Source organism: Clinocottus analis, unplaced genomic scaffold, assembly GCF_023055335.1.
Source record: "Clinocottus analis isolate CAN_PGR_092001 unplaced genomic scaffold, fCliAna1.0.p SCAF_12, whole genome shotgun sequence".
Taxonomy (NCBI): domain Eukaryota; kingdom Metazoa; phylum Chordata; class Actinopteri; order Perciformes; family Cottidae; genus Clinocottus; species Clinocottus analis.
The window spans coordinates 12,704,145-12,730,339 of NW_027175843.1; the positions used below are offsets into that span (position 1 = coordinate 12,704,145).

The window sequence follows — 26,195 nt, forward strand, 5'->3', positions numbered from 1 at the left end:
GTTTTGAAATCCACCTTACTTCCTTACTTAGTAGCTTAGGTGCTTTGTTGCTTTCCCGGAACACACCCATATGCACACACCAACATTTAAAAAAAGAAGAAAGATGCTATACCATGTCTGTAGCCTGGAGTATGAGCTCAGACTGACTAAGTGACACTGCATAAAGAGCGCCTCCCCCATGCAAAGATAAAACTGAGGGCCAGGAATCCCCCCATGCCTCCTTATCTGCATCTAAGGTAAATATTTGCTTCGTTTTACACTTCGCCATTCTACCCATTATCACTATTCACAGGCTAAACGCAAGGCGAGAGTGGCATCACCTTTACTAACAGTGTGTAAAGCTACAGGTCGGAGGCCTCAATCCGGGGCCCCTGATAAGCATTCAAAACAATAGTCTTTATTTCACTGTTCTTTCTGCACAAGGAAAGAATGTATAAGATTCGCTTGTCCACAGTTTCACTTTCTGTATTCTTTTTTTCTTTTTTTTTAAGATACCCGTAATTGTCTGTTGTTGTGTTTTTTTGTGTGTTTTTATTTTTACATTTTTATAAATGTAAAATCCGAGAAGATCATACATATGTTTTTATTCGAGGAGATCTCATGTAGGTCATGGCGAGGTTTGGACCCCCCTGCGTTGATAGCTCCATAAATCCATAGTTGTTTGGCTCTCATAAATAAATAAAAGGCAAACTGTGGGGTTCAGTGACACTGTTTGGGTCGACAAGTAAGTGACAACGACTTGATTTTCCACACAGTAGTCTTTTTTCACTCCCTCAGCCTGCAGGGACACAAGGCACGGCCCTTATTATGATTTGATGAAATAACCCCTCTGCCTCCTTTAAGCCCATCCCTTCGCTGCATGTACCCAGTGATCATCATGCCACTTCCATACCCCAATGTAGGCTCCTTTCTATGCTGGAGAACCCGGAGTGATCCCACATGCACCTCCAACATTTTTTCTTGTGATTTTTAAGGGAGATTTTATTTAGAGGCGGTGCTTGTTGGCTCCAGAGTAGCGTCGTAACGACACTTTTTTCCCCCAGCCCCTGTTAAAAGAGTTAGACTGGGGCCAGAGTTGGTGCTGGGGGGTCGCTTATAGTTTAGTAATTTCCTGGGGGGTAATTGCTGCGTGTTTTTTTTTTTTTATCCCATCAGATTTTCTATATTATTTACATTTTTTTTTTATTTTTCTACTTCTCTCAAATATCGCCACCTCTCACTCTCAAGATCTGAAACCCCTTCGAGATTTTTTCCTTTCAGATCATGAACAAACTATATGTTGGGAATTTAAGTCCTTCGGTTACTGTCGAGGACTTGAAGGAGCTCTTTGGGGAGAGGAAGCTGCCAGTGGCCGACCAGGTCCTGATGAAATCCGGCTATGCTTTTGTGGACTTTCCCGACCAGAACTCGGCCATAAAGGCTATAGAGACTCTTTCTGGTAAGTGTGGATTTGATAAGTGATGCTGCTGGTGACATAAAAAAAAATTCTCAGCGAGTCAAACTGCGAGATCGGGTTTAAAACACCACAGCTCAGGGTGTTCAAAATGTGAAATAGTCAACATAGATTGTGTTAATATCGTGTTGTTGTTGCTCGGGACAGTGTTTGCGATCACATCCGTGTGCCATCGGAGTTTAGATGAACGCTCAGCCATGCACGCTCCAACAAAAAAATGGAAAATGTATCGATCACAGGACACACTTGGGGCTTTAGTGTCCGTTTGCCTAAAGAAAACACGAGCCGTCGTAACGCTATAAACGTGCACAATAATCTATATTTTGGAGATTCCGATAGTCTGGTGCGCTACTTTGCAATCACCCGCTGGAATGTATGGGATGGTCTGATGGTTCGGGTAGGCATAATTATTTTTCACTTATTTTTTATCTTGATTTTATTGAAGAGAGCAGAGCGAAGCGACCTCGGAAAACTTGTCAGATTCATGTTCCTCTGATGTCTGGGTATGTTTTTACGAGGTGTCTTGGAGGTGGGTCATGGGGGTCCGGAGGAAAGAGCTAATAAACAGGTAGCTGAGGGGGGACGAGGTGAGACGCTAATTCCGTGCTGCGCCAGGCCACTCATAATAACGAAAACCCGTGTTCAAGCTTCGCCGAAGAGCGCTTAAAATTCACACCCGGTTGGGTCAACACGGAGAATTAAGAAACACCTACCTAGAATAGAAAGAGTAGGCTACAAGTCATTCTCCTTTCAACCCATATCTTCTTTGATGTTGCATTTTTTTTTGTTATACAGAGAGCAGAAACAAATACCCCTCATTGCACTGTGAGGTCTGTGGGAGTGGAAAGCATGGCTGCCCATTCCCACCTCCCTCCCCCTATACTATATAAGCTTATCATGCTTCATTTTGGCGCCGATTCCCCTAAATTGTGACACTCGAAATGTCCCTCTGTGGTATTTTTTTAATACAAACATATCTCGTTTACCAGTCACCGTGCGCACAACGTGCCCGGATACAGTACTTTTTCTTTTAGGGGGTAGCTGTTTGAATGGGGACGCACCTACTTGGTGAAGTGATTCAAAGTGTTGCTGTGTAGGTCTACAAGTCTGCATTGTTGCTTTCATGGCACACAGCTAATGTTACACTATAATTTGTGTCCCTACAGGTAAAGTTGAATTACACGGAAAGGTGATAGAGGTAGACTACTCTGTACCCAAAAAACTAAGGTAGGCCTACAATCTCTCTCTCTCTCTCTCTCTCGCTCACACACACTCACACGCACGCACACACACACACGCATACATTGTGTCATACGCCTATACTGTGCCCCATTACAAACTGTGTGACCTGTATGCTTCCGCTGTGAAATATAGTGCGCAGATTTCCCTCTCTTCTCGTCTACGTGGGTGTTTCAACCGGCTGTTGTTGTTTCTGTTGTTGTTTGACTCCCATGCGATGTAAATGTCACTGCATGACGACTGAACAAAACAAAGACGGCGACAAAGAAACAGTTTAGTTCCAACATTCGCAGAAAACACGGCGGCTGCTGCCGTGTCGCGTGATCTGCAGAAAGGCCTATCCCACTGTGAAACACGTGCGCGCGCAAGCACACACACACACACACACGTAATAACTGCATGTTAATTTAATCTGATACGTGTTTGACTTTCCCTGTGTGTAAGCGATAAAGTTGTGTTTCATTGTTGACTGCAACACTGCAATGCACGATGAGTTGCATACCAATCAGCTGAGGCTCCTCTATGGATACTATGTGCACGCGTGTGTACATATGTGAGTAACACGGCTTGTGTGGGTGTGCGCGTGCATGCGAGGGAAGCCAGAGTCTGACGTTTTTTGAGCAAATCAGTCGGTCAACACTGAACTCTACGCCACCACTGTCCTATAGTGTGCTGTTGTGTCAGCTTGTTCACGCAGTGTACACACAAAATGAAGCCGCAAGCTTTTAATTGCATGGAAATAGTAATTAAACATGCCTCCCCTCCCCCCCGGCGCAATGCGTATTAAACTCCTTACGTTTGTGTTACGTGGGTAGATTGTGAAGCTGACACACTCAACACGTATAGTGGGTTTGAAAACAATGCCTTTGGCTTTAAGGAAAGACTACATTGCGTGACAGAAAAGTAAATATTCAAGCCCCTCGTGGAGGAACACGTGATCCATACTTTATGCGCCACCAGCACGGTTCCTCCCCCTCCAGTGCAGGCTATACTTTTCCTGCTTTACAGCTTTCGCCTTCTTCTGCTGCGTTGAAGAACAATGTGTACGTTTGAAATGTTGAGTGGTCGAGCCGCTGTGCCGTATCCTCGCTCAGTAGTTCGATTTGAAGGCGTTTTTGTGAGATGCAACATGCTCGAAAAGCTCGCGCCACTCCCCACAGTGAGCGTGCACGTAGGCCATGGCAATGTTGGAGAGCCTCATAATGGCTGCCATGATGGCCCTGCACCCTGCTCGGCTATAGGCGGAATCAGATGGAGCAAACGTCCATGCGTGTGTCCGCATGTGTCCAATCGAAACCATGTGGTGCCGCTGAATGATCTGAGCAGGCTTTTTCCCTCTTCGCCATGTCTGCGAGGGCGACACGAGTGCAGCGTGTAGCACATACAGGTGTTCATTTTGGATCAGGGGAAACTGGGCGGAATCACGTGGCGGTGAAACTCCATGTTATGATAACGCTTTCCACGGTGAACATTTAATTGTAAAGCCTCCCTATAGTATTCCAGCTATTGTCTGATTCTTAGAGCCTTTGTCTAATGTTGCAGAAATATTTACGTTGATTTAAAATGTAATGCTGAATATGCAAATTAGTTAACTCCTGGAGTAATTACAATATTTAGTAATTAGTCGTAATTTATAGATGCCATTTTCAATGTTAGTGATACATAATTTGAATCCATTGGTTGTCCCAGGCATATTGAGAAATAACTTTTATATTTAATAATACAGGTTTAGAATACTCTGTAGCTGTATTTCGTTTATTTAGAGAATAATATAGTAATTATGTTGTGAGTTTAATTTAGTACAAGTGTATGTTACTATAGTGAGTTGAGGAGTGAACCAAACATACATTTTTGTTTTGTCATTTAGGAAGCAGCTTGTCAGTTCATCTTCAGGCCTAGTTATAGTTTTTAGAGACTGCTGTAGTTTCAGCTGCTGCTTGCTGAGATTACTGTTTGTTTATATATTTATGTGCTGTTTTGTTGTTTAATATTTGCTCATATGCATACAGGATTAACTATTCAATTACATCTATTTTAAAAGCAACACTTGTAATTGTTTATTATATTTTCTTTGTAATAACATTTCATTTGTTAGTGGGTTTAAGATCGGGCCTTTTTAAATTCAACTTGGGATTCTTGAAGTTTTGTTGTCCAATATATTTTTTTAAACTTTATTTAATTTCGATACATTTTATATTTTGACATTTCAAATTGGTTCTAAAGTGTCAGCATTCATATTATTTAGATGCAAGTAATTTAAGCAGAAGCAAATGATCTTATGGATTTTATTTGGAAAACTGTCATGGAAACTTAATAATTAGTTGTACATTTTAAGTAATATTTCAAATAGATATTTTGAAATGATCAGGTTTATTTTTTATAAATGTGATTTTCATGATTGTTATTGATAATAATAATGTAGGCTACTTAATGTTAAATGATGTTATATTTCAGTGCTGAAACAACTACTATTTAAAATGAATCAATTAGTTTTCTATTGTTTAAGTTATTTTTTGGATACATATTATTCAGTAATTGTGTTCACCTGAGTTTGAAATAAGAACTGCTAAATAGTTTGATGGTGAAATAACCAATACAATTGAAACATTATTGAAAATAAGTAGCTTCATGTAAACTGTAGATGATGTAATATGTCTCTAATTCATATGGTCTCTGTTTAATTGGAAGAATTACTCTTCGTTCAATATGATGATTAAGTTTGTTTAGTCAAGTTTTGTGTATTTTAATTGCGGCTTATTTAGATATCACAATTGTTCTCACCCTTGTTAAGCTTCCTTGTTCAACAAAGCAAGTGGCTGAGTCTCTACAACACCAGGACACAGAGTGTGACTTGGTGTTTATTGATACTACGCAACATAAACAATATGCAGTGTTGTTTGCCTATCAAATAGGCGAGGTGCTGAAGGTGTGGACAGAGGGACCAACATGATCCCTCGCTGTGAGCCTGATCAATGAGTAATGTCAAGCATGTGAAGACAGCCTTGTCGTCGTGGGGCTAACACATTTAAAGCTGTCTTCCTGAAAGGTATACACGTTTGTTTACTTGCTTGTTCAGCCCTTGATAGTAACAAAAACCAGAGCTACCTGCTTCTAATGATATCTCTACAGCTTTGACTTCTAACACGAATCCTAACTTGTGTGTTACTCTCCATTAGGCTGCATCCCAATAAACGCAGGTGGAACTCTTGGTGTTCTTCAAATAAATCCAAGTTTGCAGCCTAATGTTGCTTTGAGGAAGCAAAATTAAATACAATACCACTTTTTTTTTCCCCCGCAAAAGGACACAAACCAAGACATGAGTGTAAACATCTGCAATGCACCACAGTGGGACACATGCACATGTGTGAGTTGGGTCGTCAGTGCACACCGAGTCAAAACAGCGAAATCCGATAGCCGTCAGTTGATCCACTTTGAATCCATTAATACTCCCCAGTTGATCCTGGGTGTAGGGGAAGCTCTCCAATTTATACTCTGGTTGTGTTCAGACTGATAGCAGGAGGCACTGCGCTGCTCCCTTCCAAAGCCACATCCGCTGCATCTTCCTCCTACCTCCTCATGCCTCCCCTCACCTGAGGGATCGCGCAGAGCAATCTGTTTCGTGGAGTGAGGGGAGCTTATCCCCGAGTTGTCCCCTCACTATGATTTTATGCCTCAAAGAGCTTTGTCGGTGTCTCTTTAACTTACGGTTTGTCTGTCTCATTAAGAGTGAAGCAGACTTTCTGTTGCAGAACAAATTATCTTTGACTGAGCCCTTATTGTGTGAAATAATGCTCATGAGGTGTGAAAAGAAAAAAGAAAAAAGCCAAATGAGAAAGTTCTCTGTAAATACTTACAGAAATAGTGAATATCTACTTCTCAGGTATTAGCTGTAGTCTTTTATTTTGAGTTCATTCAAGCTGCTGAATTTAAATTTGAGCCCTTCTCCATAATGCTGCTAGATTTGTATCACAATTATGAACTTTTCATGACAGTGGAGTAGTATATTTTCCCCCTGAATTGGGAAAAGACATGAGCACATAGCTTAAGGGAGTGGCGAGATAAGATGTGAGAGCATTGTAAATGTATTGTGTTTCTATCAGACCTGGAGGATCGCTGTTTTAGCTCCACGAGAGTTGGAATCTCCTCCTTTGAACAGACACTTGGATGCGCATCACAGCAGCAACTGAACAGACCATTTTCTCAATTCTTCCTAGCTGTCATTCATATTCCCCTCCAACCTGTTGCATGAGTATCTTACTTACTTATTATATCTTACTGCAGAATTACACTCATTATAACCAGGAGTTCAGTAATTATAGATGACTCTGAGGAGCAGCGCCGAGGAGCTGTGGAAGGTGTGGCCGAGATGAGGAGGGTTTCTCCAGCTGACCGTACCCAGTCCCACATTTTTCTCTTAATACGAAAATCACGAGATGGAGGGGATGCTTTTTCTGCCTGTTTTTATTTCTGACTGGACCGGTAGGCATTACCTCTCAGTATTGAATTAGGAAGGTAAAGAAGAGGACCGAGTGGTAAAATAAACGCTAATTGATTAGATGAGAGGCATGAAGCCTTCTTGAATTGAACCACTTAGACCATTTTTCTTCATTCTTATTGACTTGTTGAACTTTATATCTTATTTTCTGCTAACGGAAAATAAGATACAAAGTTCAAATTCGGCACCCGCTTTGTTTCATTTCAGTGCTGACAGTGAGTACATTGTGTATACCTGTCTGTGATTACCGTCACAGTATTCTACCAAATACACCAACATTTGGTTCGAGCAGATGTTTGAGGACGCTGTTTGAGCTAAGCAGGGTTTGATGAATTGCTGGAATGATCTTAAATGTGCTTCATGTGAATATTTCATTAATTATAAATAATGATTACAAGTGTCTTCGCAGTTTGTACCCAAGTTCCTATTGAGGGAAGTAATTTAAAAATGTAACAGCTGTGCTGTCTCTCCTTTTTTTTTTTCTTCGATATCTCTTTGTTGATCCCTCTGTCTGTGTGCGCGCTGCATGCGTGGAGGGACACACACACACACACACACACTAGAAAAACTGGAAAAAAATAGTAATATCCAACCTGAATGCTAAATGCCGGATGTGAACTTCAGTGTTACTCATCTCTCAGTGGGCCAGTGCTCCCTGTGGGCACTTATGGGTGTGGTTTCCATGGAAGGATGGGCAGCTGAGGCGCACAGCAGGTGGCATTTCTCACACAGCCAGACCCCGTCCTTGTCCCATATCAACACCATATAACCCTGCTGGAACATTATAGCTCTGATGGGTCTTGAGCAGGTGAAATGAATATGGCGAAAACGTCCAACAGCCAATCAGTGTGAGCCACGGGCCGTAATGCTTACATGCAGCCAATCATATACGAGCAGGTTGAGTGGTATGGATCGAGGCCCGTGAAGAGGCTCCGTTACACTGGCTTAGAGCCTCAAGCTGGAAATGCTGCTGGCCTGAAGCTTCACACAGGACCCTGCTTGACCTCATAGTTGTAATTAAACAAAGGGATTTTGAAATGTTGCTATTTAACTGAACTTCAGTAACGTAACTTTCCAAAGTGAGCCAGAACCTTCTCTTCCTACATCCTAAAAAACATATATATATATATATATATATATATATATATATATATATATATATATATATATATATATATATATATTGTGTCATGGTTAGCGAGGGGCCAAAGGATTTGACTGAATCAAACTTGTTTACAAACACTAAAAATTTGTTTGAAAAAAAAGTCACCTGTATTAACATCATATGGCAACAGGAAGTGTAGAATGCGATAATTCGATGTGTAGTTCTTCCTTACTACTTTAGCATAGTTTGGCCCAATGGCAACATGCTTAAAGGGATTTGTTGCAAAGCAAAACGCTATTCACACAACTGTCACATTTCTTATTCCACTGGAGTTTGCAGGCCTGACATTTTTTCTCCCTTTACAAATGTGCCCTCCTTTAAAACAATGCCTGTCTCCCCGATTCAACTCTTCTTGAAAGCTGCCCCTGCTTCCAGGAACATCTGGATACGGTGTAATAATATAAAATAATACGCATGTATTGTTTTGCATGTGCCATTTTTCCCATGTAGAGGTGTTTTTTTTTAAAATGCAAAATGGCAGCTCTCTGTAAAAGTCAAAATAGATACAATAGAAAAAGAAACAGACATCTGACATTAACAGCACCTTGATTTTGGAGCAAAACTGCGGCATTGCTCTTGTGAATATGTGTGTCCTTGTGTGTTTACAGGTAGCACTGTATTCAGTTCCCCGACTGTTCCAGGTTAGGTTCTCCATGTTGCCATGGGAACCCGTTTTGAGTGTTTTGCTTGGTTATAGGAGGAGAGCTCTAATGATGAAGGTTTCAGAAATGAACCCAAAGTCCTCCAGTGTACCGAACACCATACAAAAGTTGAGTTTATCGCATGCAACACCCTTAAGATTCCCCCAACAAGTCATCATTATCAAATCTTCTGATATTACTGTCAGCGTCCTACGATTACAGCTTACATTTGCTATAAACTGCCGTCAGTTTTGGGACACTGTAATTTTTACCCATTTCCCAAGAGAGTGGAAACTGCCTACTGGTCATGAGGGCAGTTCAGCTGTGTGTTGCTGGCTGACGCTATGGGCGGCGCGGCGGTTAGAGTGCTGATTTTATATGACAGTGAAGTGCCTGGTAAGGTGCCTTCATAAAGCTGTGTACAGCTCCAGCTCCACAGAAACCTCCATGTGCTCCTTTTCTTCTCCCAAGTACTGCGGGGAAAACTGCTGAGTGGGCTGTCCATCTATGTCACCGCCGCAGCCCGTTTGTGACCTTTCTTATTCATAAACCCACTTGGAGCCACCATTTCCATCCTCTTCCATATGTATGCAACGGAAGCTGGGAAAATCCCCCCTCCCTTCCGAACAGAACAGAGCAGAACAGTCTTCTACAGTATGGTCCACACACAGCTGAGCCTCCAACACAACCTGGAGCACAGTCTGACCATTGTGTTTCCTCTAATTCACACTGTCTCTGACGGAAGAGGAAGACACAGAGAAGACTTCCGAGTGAAAGACGTGTGCATGACCCACGTGCATGCTTTCCTCTCAGTGTGTGCGTGTGCGTGTGCGTGTGTGTGTGTGTGTGTGTGTGTGCTCCTGCGTGGGGGAAACATGAGCACCGCTGATAGAGGGCAGTATTTCCCCCTCTGTCAGCGAGGCTGCTTTCGGCTTCTGGCCTCTCTCAACAGAGGCTGAGGGGTCTGCTCACAAACAGCAGGGTTTCAGAGTGACAGTGTGTCTATTGTCACATCCAGTATTTCCTCCTTATTAACTGCTTTTGGCCCCTCAATGAGTTTGTAGCCTAACGTATATCCAGTCACCTGCTGGTAGTTTGATACAACTTATTTAAGGGATATTTCAACATTATCTCGTCCCATTAAACTTAACCACAGAAAATTAGGAATATGTTTTGGGGTGCTCAACAATAAAACGTATAATAATAAAATCACAAACCTCTCTGCCACAATTACTGCACAGTGAAGATACATTAATGACAATAGCACAACCAGATGGGTCATGCTCTTGAAGTTAAAGTGCATTTGCTCTTTTATGTAATAACCCTTGAAGCATTTGGGATGCAGATTTCTTCAGGATAAATTATATATTAGAGGGACACCTTTATACCGTGAAGACTTTTACCTAAAAGTAGAAGACTGAATAGCGATGTCATTCACAAAGTCCAGTATTGCAGGAGATTTTGTTAAGGTCGCCAAATAAATTTGTAGAATTAATTCCATCGTCTTTGATCAACATTTTGATCTACAGTCGTTCACATTTGAGGCTGAATGTTCGTAATGTTTGGATAGATGTAGCCTACGTAAAACATTGAATTTAACATAAAAGGCTAGTGTTTACCGATGAGAAGAAAAAAGCGAGACTCTGCTCACTTCATCTAATTCATTCATTTGTCTCAGGTATTTAACACGTGTTGTAAAAAATATGTAGGAACGCTGAATTACGCACACATTCCCTCTTCTCTTTATTTGTACATGAGGCCTATTGGGAATTTTTTCGCCATGTTTTTGTTGTTGCTTTTTTAAAAGTGTTTGGGAAAGTTTTAGAAACACTGGTACGGAAAGTGGAGAGGAGTGCTTTTAAAATGTCCTGGATACAGATCTGATATGGTTAAGAAATGAAGTACTCAGCCAATCAATTTCTAAACTGCGCACAGCTCAAGCACATATTCTATTACTGCTCTGTAATAGATCATTTAATAATGGTCTCAATCATTTTTGGTGAGCTTTCTTCTGGATGATGGTGAAGTTGTCTTCCCATTTCAGGAGGAGATTGTGAACTGATCTTTTGGCTATGATCTGATTCCTGAGTGGATTGCTTGTTTATTTCATATGAAGATAGGAGTTGAGCATACAGACGTGCGCTTCCTCCTTGTTTCTGGTCTTCCTGCTCAGATGAGTTAATATACCACTCGGTATTTGTTGCATACAAATATGAGAGGGGTATTGGTTTTCTCATCTAACTCACGGCAAGAAAGATAATTAGTGGACCATAACTGTTGAGATATTCTGATAATGATTTAGATTCTTGTCAAGTTTTAAACATGACAATCTCTTTTTAAATTGCGCCGTTATCATTTTCTTTTTTAATGTCATTCTATTCGTCCACATTTCTGAACATCCATCCCTTAGCTTTCATAGAACTGAGCTGTGTCGTTTGATTTCAGCAGAAGTAGTTTGAAGCAATTGGCAAAATGTGATACGCCATACAGCTTGTTGTTTAGTTGGGCTTGATCCCGCTATGATTTGCTGAGCCGGGAGATGAGTCGGTAATGTGGGCCAGGCAGGTGCTGGAGAGTAGAGAGTACAGCTCCATCTGCATCCTTGCCAAGTGACCCAGTACATGCCAATACCCAGTCAGTCGTAGTGCGAGAGTAAGAGAGTGATGGAACGACAGAAAAGGAAGAAGAAAGTTGCACCGTAAAAAAAAAAAGAAAAGCAAAACCTCATGGGAGTCCCTTTTTGATTGTTTCACACCGAACGTCAGGGTGCAGCTGAGTGCTCTCAGACAGCCACTGCAGAGAGCCGCACGCACACGGGCAGAATGAGGAAGAAACAGTTCGTAAATAGTTGCTGTCTTAATGACCCTCGGCTAATATTACCTTCGAGTGAAATGAAGTGTTCAATCTGTGTGCATCTCACTAAACCGTCTATGCTCAGGGGTTCCCATGGGTGCAGAGGTTGCTGTGGTACCTCTACTATAGCCTACACGAGGAGTACGATGGCAATACTGAGGTTTTCAAGATGTTCCCCGTGCCCATTTTAAATGGGCTGTTATTACAAGTAAAAAACGTCACGAATGAAACGGACAAAATGTACGTGAGATTGATTGAGCGTTTGTGTTTAGTAATGAGTTCTTGATATTTTTTGTTGCCATCTGTCTTCAGCTGTTGCCTACAGACATGCAGCAGCTCTGTCTCCTGCATGCAAACGACATCGTGACGCTGACTGATGAATTGCCATCCCTGTCAGGTTAAATGAAGCGAACACTGACACAAATTCAATTCAAATTGAAGAGTGCCCGTATAGCAGAGCACGATCTTGCCTTTAAAAAAGAAGAAAAAAAAAAACCAACACGCCAACGGCAGATCTTCGGCGCACCGGGATTTTAAATATTTGATGCCGATGCAGCCATGCATGAGTTCTTGTTGGAGGTTTGCAAAAGTTAATGGGGTCTTGTAAGATTACTCCCCCGCCCGCCTCCCCCCCCCCCCCCCCTATATTTACGGAGCATCAACACGATCGCTCTGTGCATGATCAGGTGATTTCCTTTTTTTCATAATTTCTGAATTCCACAAGATGCAGCTGTCGTTTGCCTCCTCGCTCCACGGAGAGTCACACGCTCTCTACACTGCAGCATTTGCCGCTCGTCTGCCCTCCGTCCTCCTCCTCTTCCCAGCATGCGCATGTTTTGTGTCCGCGTACCATGTCATGTGAACCACCTAGGGTGCGTGCATTGTCTCACCGCCTCCTTCCAGCTCACAATGTCACAGCTCCCCTGGCACATTGTAGCGGCGCAGCTGTGTGCTAGCATGACCGGGAGTAAATAGTGTAGCCTACAACTCTATGTTATGTACTGTAAGCTGAATGTGAGTCACCCTATCAGATAGTGTAACAGAGACAGGCCGTTTATTCTTAGTCGTGGTTACCACGAGAGGAACTCTTTGACAACAGTCGACGTTGTGTGTGCGTGTGTCTATGTCATTGCATAATGTGTGTGTTTGTACAGTGCCTTTTTGTTCCTGCCGTTCCCCTGAGTGGGAGGCAACAGTTCATTTCAGAGATGGTTGCTGAGATGGTTTTGTTTTAAGTGGTGTGAGAAGTGACTCCAGGCAGGACGGCTTCCCAACGCTCGATGTTGCGGGAGAATAAATTACAGAGACGTAGAATGGCAGGCTTCAAAGGCAGGTTTGATGTCAAAGAGACAGTGGTTTGGATGTGGAGACGCTGAAGATGAGACATAAAATATGCCGCACTTAAACAATAGTAACAGAACAGGACTTGTGTTTGTTTTCCCTGCTTCAAGTGTAGTTGTTGCGCTCTTTGATGGATGCCCGGCCACCTCAGGCATTTGAAGAGCATTTACAGTATTGCTTCTTCCTCCCTATCACCGCACATCTTCAAAGCAGGCACATCCCTACCCTTAAGGCACATGATTCTCTCTCAGACACACACACACTCACACACACACACACACACACACACACCGGCAGATCACTAAACGTCAGTGCAAATAACAGAAATGCCATCAGACACAACGCAGCTCTGATTTGCGTTTCATAAAACTGCCTGTTGCTTTTCAGAGCAGTTGTGACTTGTCTGTCTCATGGACAGGTTTTTAGGTCAGCCCTCACTCCTATAAGCCCCTTAAACTTCGACACAGTGTTTGTTAAAGAGGGGAACCAGCCTCGTATGTTTTCTGCCAGGAAGGATGAAAGCAGTCGGCCTGTAAATGCTTACAGATTTGTTTTGGTGTTTCTGTGTGGAGGAGAGTCACAAGCTCAAGTGGGGCTGGAAATAGTTGTTAATTTAGTGAACTGCCCTCTTGAATATCCTGTCTAGCAAAACACAGACCGTCTCTAATTGTTATTGATCCTTTGATATTGAGCCTTGGGTGGTAAACTGACATGTGTTCGGTTAGCTTTTAACCTCACTACTGTGCTTGTGTAACGTTTCATTCATACGGTGGGGTTTTTTGTCCGAAAATCAAACCTGGAAGACGAACAGTAAACAAACAAAACCCGTCATGGAGGCTGTGGCTTTTTCGCTCTGCCTCGGCAGACGTTTACTGAGTGCCTTATAGTCACATGTATACAAGAGCTACCAACCAACCTTCCCCTTAGGCTTCCTCACAATCACCAATAATTCTCCCCCGCCCTCTCTGTCTCACTTTAAATGCTGCCCACACAACAGGCAGTTCCTACCGCTGTCCTCTGCAGTGGAGCTCGGGCTTCCTAACTTAAGGTATCGATGTCAATTCAGGATATTTACTCAAGTATTTATCGCATATTGATCAGGGCTTGAAACCCTGGGAGCGTCTCCGATAATGGAATTAGTCTCCATATTACATTCCCACACAGCATGCAGGCGTCCTCCGAACGTGTCCCCGGAACACACACACACACACACACACACACACACGCGCGCACATAACTCTTCGTCTGAACCATCCTCGGCGTCAACTTTTCTTCCTCAACCCGCTTGCCTCATTTCAGAGAGTAGGTCGGGATTTGGAGCCATTTTAGCCGCAGGATTACAGTCTGACAGGGATAATGCCAGTTCAGCCACTTGTGAGTCACGTCACACAAGATGATTCAAGGTTTTGAGAGGCGCACTACGTATGTAATTAATGCATTGGAGGCCCTTATTCATGTGACTCCAACCATAGTAGAGCTGATCACCCATAAACAACAAAAACTGCTCTTTTACAGTGAGGAAAACACTAATGTGTTGTTTTCCACGCTTACTTTTGTACCTCTCTGCCCTCTGCGGTCCGGAAATATAATCCAGCCTCTCTAATGCTTAGAGCTGCGATTGATGTAATTTTAACCTTAAACCCATTTGTGCTGTCCTCACAACCCTGCACAAGTGTGTCCTGTATAGATAATCCCACCACCTTGTAGATCTCTTGATGATTTATCGAATTTACGACACTTTATTTACTTTACTACACTTTAGTCACTTGTGTAAATTTGCTGCCGGTATGCAATTATTTTAATCTGTTTTTTTTTGTCTCGCATGTTCTGTTTTCCTATATTTGCAATTGTAAACGGATAAATATGATAGATAACTGTTCATTTATCCTTGATTTTGTTTGTTTTTCACATTCATTATTATTAACCACAAGGTCTCTACATTTATTAGGAGTGCTGAAGCATTTTAATAAATATTTCAAGGCTGCAATTCACAATATTGTTCATTGGAATTTGTCTGTCGAGCATTTCCCTAAATTAGTTATTCCTTATTTCAAGTTTTTCAAGAAAATATTGAAAAGAATGAAAAGTTAAGTTTTCTGAGCCTGTTTGAGATTTAAATACATATTCAATAAATATTGACAAACATAAAAGGCTAAAACAACTGTTACACACTCCATAATAGTATTGACAATATGATCCAATAAAATAAATACATTTAAAGTAAAAAAAACAACAAAAAAACACGTCCGTGTCAGCCAGTGTCACCCGACCTGGCACCAGTCCTCGACCCTGTGCTTGAGAAACCCAGTGGGTGTTTCGCTGTTTCCCAAAGCTCTGCTCTGCCGCTTTTTGTAAAATGAGAACTCCTCAGTGACAGCAGCCATGACATGGCAGGAGGGGCAGGAGAGTTTTGAAAAATGCTGCTTATTGACAAGATTTGTCAGTCAATGTTTCTGATTCTCAGTGGATGGCTCTTCAGTCACCTCCATTTTCACTCCCTCTGCGGGGAGAAGAAGGGAAAGAGCAGAGGTAGTGCGTTCATGTGTGTGTGAACAATTAAAGCTCGCTCTCCAGAGGGAGCTGAAGGGAGTAGTGAGATGGGCCGAGAGAGGGACCGTGAGAAAAAGACTGTAGACTAGCAGGAGGCATGCAGTGAAACAGTTGGAGGGCTTTCTTAATGTTAAGTGGTTTGCATGCGGTATTGATCCTGGTTAACTCTGCCACACCTGCTACACCTATGGCGGCCGGGCTCATCCTCCCAGCCCCAGTATAATACCTCATGGTCGGCAGATTAAAGGATGAGAGCTGAGGAGCGAGCTGCACAACTCAACATAAAGCAACAGCAGCAGCCATGAGGAGCAGCTAACAGCGGACCCACACTGCACCGACACAGTATGAGCTGGTAGCCCCCTGTCAGGAGCTCTTAGCACCGAGGTGTGTGAGAGAGACACAGAAAAGACATCAGTGTGTGCATGTAGCAAAGAGTAGGCGTGCCAGTCATACATTGGTGTGTGTGTGTGTGTGTGCGTGTGTGTGTCCGTGTTAGATGTGTGTGATTGCGTGTCAGCTGTGTCCCCGTGGGCTCCCTGCGTGCCTGTCAGTGACAGTGCTGACTATGGGCTTCGTGAGGGGGGCTCAGAGGACTCCTCGGTTAGCGAAGTAGCAGTGTGACGGAGCAGGCAGGCGTTTGATGTGCGCAGGACAGAGCAGCGCCGCACATGACTCTGCAAGTCCTCTTGAATCATCTTTCTGCTTGTTTATTTATTCATTTAGTCCGACGCTTGCGGCTCAGTGGCAAGGGCAGTGGTTTTAGCACCAGTAAATTGAACCAAACGCTGTAATTGCAGCTCATTGAATGTTCGCTGCATTGTGTATGGTTAGCAGAAATGACTTCTGAACAGGAACAAATGCACATAATGTTTCCTGTCCATCACATTTATGAACAGTTGTTTAGTTTGGGCTGTTGTAAGGTTGGTTGTTGGTCTATATCTATATCTATATATAGATATATATCTATGTATCTATATATATCTATATCTATATATATCTACACATAGATATCTACATATATATATATATGTATATATACATATAGATATGTATATATATATATATATATATATATATATATATATATATATATATATATATATATATAGATATAGATATATATGTATATATATATATATATATATAGATATATATATAGATATATATATATGTATATATACACATAGATATGTATATATATCTACACACACATATATATATATATATATATATATATATATATATATATATATATATATATATATATATATATATATATATATATACACACACACAATTTTTAACGTGCCCTTACACTCAAATTTGTATATATAAATTATTTTGCTTATTGTTTCTTCACTCGGATATTTTACTTTCATTGTACAAAAGGATTTATGTGCAATTAAACATAAGAAGGCTTTATTCACACCTTGAATGTTTTTACACCTCAGAGTTTGGAGTTTGGAAACCAACCACGATCCAATATGAAATCTAATGTGTGTGTGATGTGGAAACCTCCAGCGCACTTACACTGACAATGGACTTTTGTGTGCAGCACACAATTTAAGTTTTTGTGGAAAAACTATTTCAGACACAGACTTGTTTTTTGGACCTTTATATTATATATAATATTTTAACTGCTCAAAGAGCTGACTAGAACCAACGTGTTGTGTATTTAAATACATATGTGGGGTGGAAGCTCCCAATTCAGATGTGTCTTTGTGGTTTAGATGATCTTGAAAATATCTTTTCAATAATGTTTCATTGTCCAGGCAGGTGTATCAGACCAACACATGGCCATTTATGAGCTCCCTATCGCAGAGCAATTGTATATTATACTTACTGGAAAGAAGTTATTTTCTTCATTTTTTTACGACACTATCTGCATATCTTTGAGCTGACGTGTCGTGAAAATCAGCCTCTAAAACTTAGCTTCTTTTGACACACTTGATAATGAGTAAAGACTGAATCCGAGTGAAACAGTGTCTCAAGTCAGTGGATCTCAAACAGGATTGTCTCGCTTCACCTGGGTCATTTAAAATCTATTGAGTCACTTGTAATTATCCCCGTCACGTGACACTGAATCCTTCCCTGTTACAAAATATTAATCTGCTTGAAATTTCCCTGCGCACCAATAGACCTCGTCGATGCACTTTGTACCACACGTGGTGGATGAAGCAACAACGTGCCGTCTCTCCATATTTACACCTTTCTATTAAGCAGCTGAGTGAGCATCGACAGCGAGGAGCAGACAGGCGTCAACAAGAAGGCTGTGGCTTCCATTAGAGCAGCGTGTGCCCACCTGCCTGTGCCTCCCTGCCTCGGTGGCACATAAAAAAAAAAATAATGTGTGAAGAGAAACAGGCGGGCAGGTGAGCCTGTTGAATTCTGATGAGTTCTCACCCGCTGAGGGCTGGAAGGAGAAACAGAAGCAGGTACCAGAGCGCGATGCACGCTGAGATAAGATGGTTAGCGGAGCCGTGGAGCGGCAGCTTGGTTCATTCTGCAGGATTGGTGTGAAAAACGTGTGGTTAGGGAGCAATGAAGAAGAGCAGAGCCAGGTTTTCTTAGTTAGAGGATGGGCAGAAAGATCCTTGATTAATGGTAATGCAGGCCGGGAGAAATGAAAGGATTTAATGAGAATGAATGGAAGAAAACTGTCACTGGCGGCAATTGTTATTACTTTTGAAATATCAGTACAGTAAATGTATTTTTTTTTTAGATGAGCCAGGGACTGCCTAGTTTTTGTCTCTGTTTTGTTTCTGTTTTGTAATTTGAAGCAGCAGTGTGAAGGTTTAAGGTGGATTTATTGTCAGAAATGGTATGTAATACTCATAACTAAGTTTTCATTCAGGTCCAATCACCTGAAACTAATAATCTTTATGTTTTCAATACCTTTAAATGTGTTGTTCATATATAGATTAAGAGCAGTTCCTTAGAAGACCACCAGCTTACCCGTAGCCCAGAAAGGACAAACAAAACACTGGCTCGAGAGAAGTTCTTTATTGTCTGTATTTCACCTGGAGGCCACCTACTGGCCGAAAGGACCTTAATTTTGCTGTACTTTACCATGAGATGCCACTAAATCTTCCTCCTTTAGGGAGAAATAAGCAATTTTCTGTTTTTGAAGATTCTCATTCAACCTCAAATACAAGCAATATGATGTGATATGTTTTGTTATCATAATTAGGAAGATCATTAATTCAGTTAGCTGCTATAGTCACTATTTGTACATGCAACACTGGATCAAGAAACTACATGTATGTGAAAGGTATTGTGATGAACCCACAAATAATTATCACCAGTCCCTTTTAGCTTTAAGGAGCGTTTAGCGTTCTGGACCTCCATCCACCAATGCTTTCCCAAACGCCCCAAATCTTTAAGGTTTTTAATAAAACCTTAAACTTTGTGTAATAGCCCTTTAGTTTCTCTGGCTGAACCTGCAACTGAATAGAGCCAAAGCTCTATGGCTTGGGAAATAATATCATATATTTGGGAAATTAAGACTACAGGGGGATTTGTTTCTTTAGTATCAACCAAATTCCTCCCAAATTATGTAGAAAATTGAAAATAGTGCATATAACTGCAGGAATTGTGGGAAAAGAAAGCTTCCCCCATGGAGGATGTCCTTTGGGGGAAGCTTTGGGCGGAGCTCCAAATGTTTACAACCACTTGCTCCTGATGTTGCTCCAAATATCTGCTGGATGCGTCACTAAACCAGCTGACACGCGAACCGTATCAATTTAAAACCCATCGTCACAATAGCTCAACAATCTTATATTGTTTCTATATTCTAAGTATAACAATTACAATGATTCTTGACTCTCAGCGAGCACTATACTATAATATTATTTAGGTGGACATGGTTAAGGGTTGCACTATAGTTCCTCACCTGCAGACCTTTCACCAAAGTTGAATACAATGTTGGGTCTTAGCGGTTGATATTACTTTGCCAATTATTGTTTCCACGGTAAAGAACACACATTCAATCTCTATTTCAGTCCTGATCTTCTATGACATTATTCAAAACATAGTTAATGGACCATCTGTTTGGCTCAGAAGGACGAGCGGTCATCTAGTAATCAGAAGGTTCCTGCTGCTGGATCTTCCAGAGGTCGTGAAGCACCGTCGTTGAACAAAAAGCTCCTTTGAAACCCAATTTACTGATAATTTGTTATTGGAATTATTATTTCCGAATGATTCACACTACTTTTGCAAGTGTACAAATTGAACACTGTACCAATGGTCCTTCTATCACTACCAAACAGCATCGCTAAAGTACAAGTAACATATAATATAATCTATGATACGATGATACATATATGTTTGTATGTGTATGTGTGTATATATATATATAGATATATCTATATAGATATATAGATATATGTATATATATATATATATATATATATATATATATATATATATATATATATATATGTATATATATATATATATATATATATATATGTATATGTAAATATATATATATATATATGTGTATATATGTATATACATGTGTGTACATATATATATATATATATATATATATATATATATATATATATATATATATATATATATATATATATATATATATATATATATATATATATATATACACACACACACACACACACACACACACACACACACACTTCTCTAACTCAAGATGTGGGAAGTCTCAACATCCAAACAGACTCTGTACAGTATGTCTAATAGATGTAATGCACCTTTACAGCCTTTGGTAACAGGTGAGCTAAGGAATCACTTTAGGGTTTGTTTGTCCTTTCAGACTACAAACAGCAACACATCTTTGTGGCTGGAGGACAAAAGCGATGCACAGACACTTCTCTCATACAAATCCTGTCATCTGTGCTCCACAACAATTGGATAAGCCCTAGAGATGTGCTCCTAGGAGCACCAAAAAGAAAAGAGCTTGTCCTAATCGAACAACACGATGGGGACACAGTGGCAGCGTCGCCATAGTTTGAAAAGAAAAGCAGAGGGACATCTCCCCAGTTGGGTCTACTGAATAATGTTGACTTGTTGCTTCCTCTCTGAGATTCAGGGCATTTAAGCGCTTAAGAGCTTAAGGGTCAAAGCTAGAAATTGGGTTAATTCAGATTAGACAAGTCTGTGGCTGGTGTATAAGGACCACCAGACTACTTGTTCAAACCACTTAAACTGACCCATACAAGATAGTGCTTTTTTCACTTCTAGACTGGATATTAATAGACCATTTATCAGTGTGAGTAAGATGGAAAGGAATAGGAACAGTGCGGACGTATGTCTACCTTGAGCTTTACAGTCTGTACAATGCTGATGACGTGAGAGCACATGCACATGCACATGTAGCCAATGCTGCTGATTATCAGACGATCACGTTATGCTGCACTCTGCACTGAAACGTTGGACCACTACACATAAAAGAAGCAGACACATGAGTACTTGGACAGTGCATTACACAGATTTCGTAATATGATCATGTAATAGGTGCATAATCGCATGCCTCCAGTGGGATTTATGACCGCAGAGGATTTCATTTCCTATTTTATCTTCATATAAACGGCTGTGATGAATGCCAGATCATCTTTCAGTTGGAAAGTCATCAATTATCTTGCGTGTGATATTGAGTCTTTCATCAGACTGTTTCGGGACAGATGTGGACTTCCTGTGTCTGTCATCAAGCGAAGCGCTTTGGTGATATTGCTCACCATTTTATCACAAGGAATAAATAATCTTGCTAAGCAGCAAATATGTGGCTGGTGTGAAACAACGGCGAGACAGCTTTAAGACTTTTTGCAGAGTCTGTCGGTGAGAGCAGTGACAGCTAAATGGACACGCGAGAAAAGAAAATTGCTGTTAAATGGAGAAAAAACATAATCAGTCAGGTGAATTTTCCATGTAGAAACAATAAGGTGTGAGGTTTCTATCGAAGGTGACTGTGTGTGCAGAAGTGTTTGTGAGGCAGTGTGTGCCGGACAGGGCCGCTGGACTGAAAGGCCATTTAGGATGCCTTTTCTATTGGTCCAGAGATGGAGCTTCCCTGCTGGGCACAAGACAGCGTGCCTTATGAGCCGATCTTTGACAGCATGGGCATCCGCACAGGGCACTGAGGGAAAGGTAAACAAAGCTTTTAAAGGCCTCATTAGACCGAATTCTTGAGCGGAGAAGGAAATGTTTAATCATTCACTCCTATAAGTTTCTGTTAAAAAAAGAACAGGATTTAGCTCTCAATCCAGGAACTCTAAAAGGTATCAGAAAAAGTGCTCTGACCTTTTATGTGTTACAACTCTAATGATGTGACGGACGTAGATTTTTACGGGGCTTTTTAAAACCAAAAGGTAGTTTAGTATTTATGAACCATTTCATACTGTTTCATACTTTCCCTTTATCTATTACAGAAGAACAGTTGTGATGAATCCTAAATTATAAATCAAGCAAGAAGTAGGATTATTATATCATAGACTTTTCTACAATCTGACTTCTTTTTGCAACCAGATGAGTTGATCTACTGGCCACTAGAAAGAATGCAAGGAGAAGGCTCTTCTTCATTGACTTCACTTCAATCAGAGGTCGCTCATTAAATATCATATCGCCCTTTTGTATCTCTATCACTCTAAAGTCATTCCAGACTTTATTGGGAACCTTATGTTTATACAATGTAAGCACAACATTTTTTACTAACTTTTCAAAGCACATCACTGCAACTCTTCAATTCTTTTTCGCAAATGTTTTCATCACGTAGCTTAACTTGTAGTATACGTTTGCTATGTATATTTATACTTATTACATTACGTTATTAAAGTGTTTATCATAGTTCTGCACTTTTACTTGAGTAAGATTTTAAATGCAGGAGTTTTGTTTCATATTTTTATAACATTGCTACTTCAATTCAAGTAAAAGATCGTAACATATCTCATGCTGCTGGACTTAAGTGTAGGTCACATGATAACAACTTGTCGTATGTGTTAGTTTGTAGTCGTCGTTGAATAGATCATATCTCACAAAATCTCCCCAGTATTTTGTAAATGCGTCCCATATTTTAGATTGTGTTATGTTTTAAGTCTATCATTTGTGATATAATTCTTCCCAGACTGTCCGTAGCTGTTGACGTCTCATCCTTTTATTTTTCTTTGCCTCCGCCAAAGACAGTTTTCTTTCAAAGACAGACACACACTCTTTATTCAATCATCTCTCCCCACATGCAGCTCTGTGACTCATGTTTGACGGACTACAGTTGTAGATGATGTGGAAATGATTCAAAACTCTTGAAGTTGCTTTCAGGTCATATGAATGTGGAGAAGTCATTGTCATCCTTACTACACGGCTGCCACTATGGCGGTTCATTTACTTACTAATTATTCAGCTGGTAATTTACTTGATTAATTGTTTGAATATAACATTAGAGCACAGTGAAAAAAGAAGGCCGACACGATGTCCTCGAGCCCAAAACGTCAAACATTTTACTTTATTCTGACCAACAATTGAAACCCATAGACATAATTTTGCTTCATGGTAAGACCAAGAAATGCAATAACTACTATAGCACTTTGGCCTTAAATTATGGATACATTTTTAGATAAAGCAACTAATTGTTGGAGCGCTATTAAAGTTATGTCAACTCAGTGATCAATCAAGTGAACATTCAAACTCCACATCAAGGTTTGATTCTCTGTCCTTGACCTCATTGCTGTGGGCGACAGGACTTACTAATGCATCACAATGCTGACCGGCTGAGACACTTCCTGTTGCTTAATATGTTTAATTTTAATCCAAAAAAAAAAAAGAAGTAAAAAGACTGCCGAAAACAAAAGTTAGGAAAACTGTTTTTCAATGTATAATTCAGCACTTATGATGATCAGATGTTCATTTTTAGGAACATTGCTAAATTCTGGCGAGGGATGAATACCCTCTTTCTCACCCCTCTGTCCGCCTGCCCTCTCAGAGGTTAAATTCCTATTACGCATGCATGCATGCGTGTGTGTGTGTGTGTGTGTGTGTGTGTGTGTGTGTGCGTGTGTGTGTGTGTGTGTGTGTGTGTGTGTGTATTAGTACGCACGCGTGTTCCCATACACAGTTTCTTACCTCATGCAGGTGGGTGCAGTAAATATTAGCTTTTCAAATGAACATGGCCACCCTCAGATATTTAAAGGCCGAAATTGAGACGCTTTCTCTCTTTTTTTCCCTTTTCTTGGCTGGCTGCTCCAAACCAACAGCAGACAGCTCGGTCACATTCAACAAACATTAAGTAACCGTTGACTTCAATCTTCTACTGCAGCTCATTTTGGACTTTGGAAAGGGGGAGTGAGAAAGGGGCGCTGGCTTCACCTTGAATGCAAACAAACAGATATTAGCAGAAGCCCGCTGCCTCATATAAGGCCATGGAGTTATTCCCAGATTGTAAAGCACCACGCATAACCTAAGGACAGTTGATGTCTGTAGTAGCTCGACCTAAACACTGGAGACAGACAATAGTATATTTTGCATGGTGGCATTATATCATGGGCCTCTCCCTACCCTGGAGACAGACAGACAGTGACGGAAAGCAGTGATCTTATGGTTAGCCTGCAGCCACAGGCATCCTGAAAATGAGACCTTGAAGAACTGTCAGGAGACACTGTCACTTTTTCCGATGGATGTCCATTCAGGGAGCTGGCCCTGTATATTTCAGGATGAGATAAACCTGTTTTAACACATTCAAGCTACAGAGAAGAAAGTAAAGGCACAATGGTCTTGCTGATAGATCGTAGATAGAGGAGACATTATTGATTAAAAAAAGTTTCTTCTGCAGGAGTTGTCCTCCTCTGACAACAAACCCTCTAACTTTCTTTAAGAATCCAGAGGAGGACATCGCTGTGCTTCAGTTCGGCGTCTGTAGTCAGTACATCCATTTGCGAATCAATTAGTAAAAACACAATAGCAAGCTGGGCCAAAAGAATCCACGGGGCTGTTTAAGTAGAGGATGCTGAATGAAAGGATCTTTTAGTTTCTTTATTGGGCGACTCGGGGATGCCAGAGTTTGGGACTGTTTTGAGGTTTGGAGCTGGCCAAACGCTTTTCAGCGATCGGCTGCTTTTGGACAGCGGGAGGTTGTTTACTACGTTAAAAAACGGTGATGTGTTTTTGTGGTACAGGCTGATTTGTATTGGTTTAGCCTTGTTTGGATACCGGGTGCCAAGAGAGATCTTTCATCGAGCCACTCGCTTTGAACCATCGTCAGTGACAGAAAGCTTGCAGGCCACCGTACACTCAGGGAATAGTTTTGGTTTTCTGGGCTTTTGTGTCTGCTACTAGTTTCTGTTGTAGGAGACACACGACAGAGGGAAAAAAAAAACATGTAACTCATTTCTCCTGTTTTATTTATGAAAATTTTTACCTCTTAGACACATATATAGATGTCCAGATGCATTCATATGAATGCCATTTACATGTGAAATTGAACGGGTTCAACTATTTGTGTACCTTTTTTAATTAATTGTAATAACATATTCTGTTACTCTATGTTTTAACAATAGTTTGAATGGTTACTTTAGGAGAGGAGAGAGGAGGTCCTAAATCCGTGTGACTGTGTTTCTATTTGTGTCTCCTCCCCTCCCCCCGCCCCTTCAAGCAGCACAATGAGAGACTCATTCATTCATGTCCAGCCGCTGGCTCGGTCCTCTCCTGCTCTCTTTGCTGCTGACAGGAAATTCTGACCTGCAGTCTTTTTGCGTGGTAAATGTAGTAATGTGTGTTAGCGTGTGTAAGCACGTGCATGTAGTACCGAGCGAAGATGCAGGACTTCACTTAGTGTTTTATGCTTGCATCCGTGCGTTCATTGTCCCCGGTAGAGAATCTTGCTGAACTTAGATCCACCTCCCTTTATCATTTTTTTTAAATGACCTTTTCTTCCTCCACTTCATTTCTGTACTCCGTCCTCCAGTCTCCCTCCTGCAATTCCGTTTAATTGTCCTTAAATGATGCTTCCGGGGGATACGGTTGCTCAGCAGTGTGACTTTTTTTCTCCGCCAGCCTCCGTAGCTTTTTAAATCAGCAGCTCTCATTGCGGAGCTGGACTCGCTCACGTTAATGTAGTTGTTAACAGCCTGTGGTCAGCAGGCGGTTTGGGTGGCTGTGCTGTTTGAGCTGACACGCTCACAAGAGAGAGTGGAAGCCTGTGTGGGAGCTCCGTATCCCAAAATGACTGTCCGGAGAGACACATTTGTACGCCCATATATATCAAATTATTTTCATCTCGACAGCTCGGGGTTTTATCATCTTGGTTGTCATTTACATATCAAATGCACAAAGTTCTTCTTCAATTGATTATTCATCATGTAAAATTACAATATTTATAATCCATCTGTGACTCTACTTGATTTTAGTGTTTTATTTTTGACTTTGGGAACACATATGGCTTCTATGTCTATAACGCATTATCAACAATACTAATGCATTATGATCTACTGATAT

General features: G+C 41.0%; 1 protein-coding gene across 2 annotated transcripts in view; it reads left to right on the forward strand.

The window, feature by feature from the left end:
• Positions 1–1,020: 1,020 nt before the first annotated feature.
• The window catches only part of igf2bp2a (insulin-like growth factor 2 mRNA binding protein 2a), a 47,298-nt gene continuing 22,123 nt past the window's right edge, over positions 1,021–26,195 (forward strand). For both annotated transcript variants that reach the window (XM_068572429.1, XM_068572430.1), the window contains exons 1-2: positions 1,021–1,438; positions 2,620–2,680. In XM_068572429.1, coding sequence (XP_068428530.1) covers positions 1,264–1,438; positions 2,620–2,680 — 236 coding nt within the window. In that variant the 5' untranslated portion in view covers positions 1,021–1,263. The remainder of the gene's footprint in view (positions 1,439–2,619; positions 2,681–26,195) is intronic.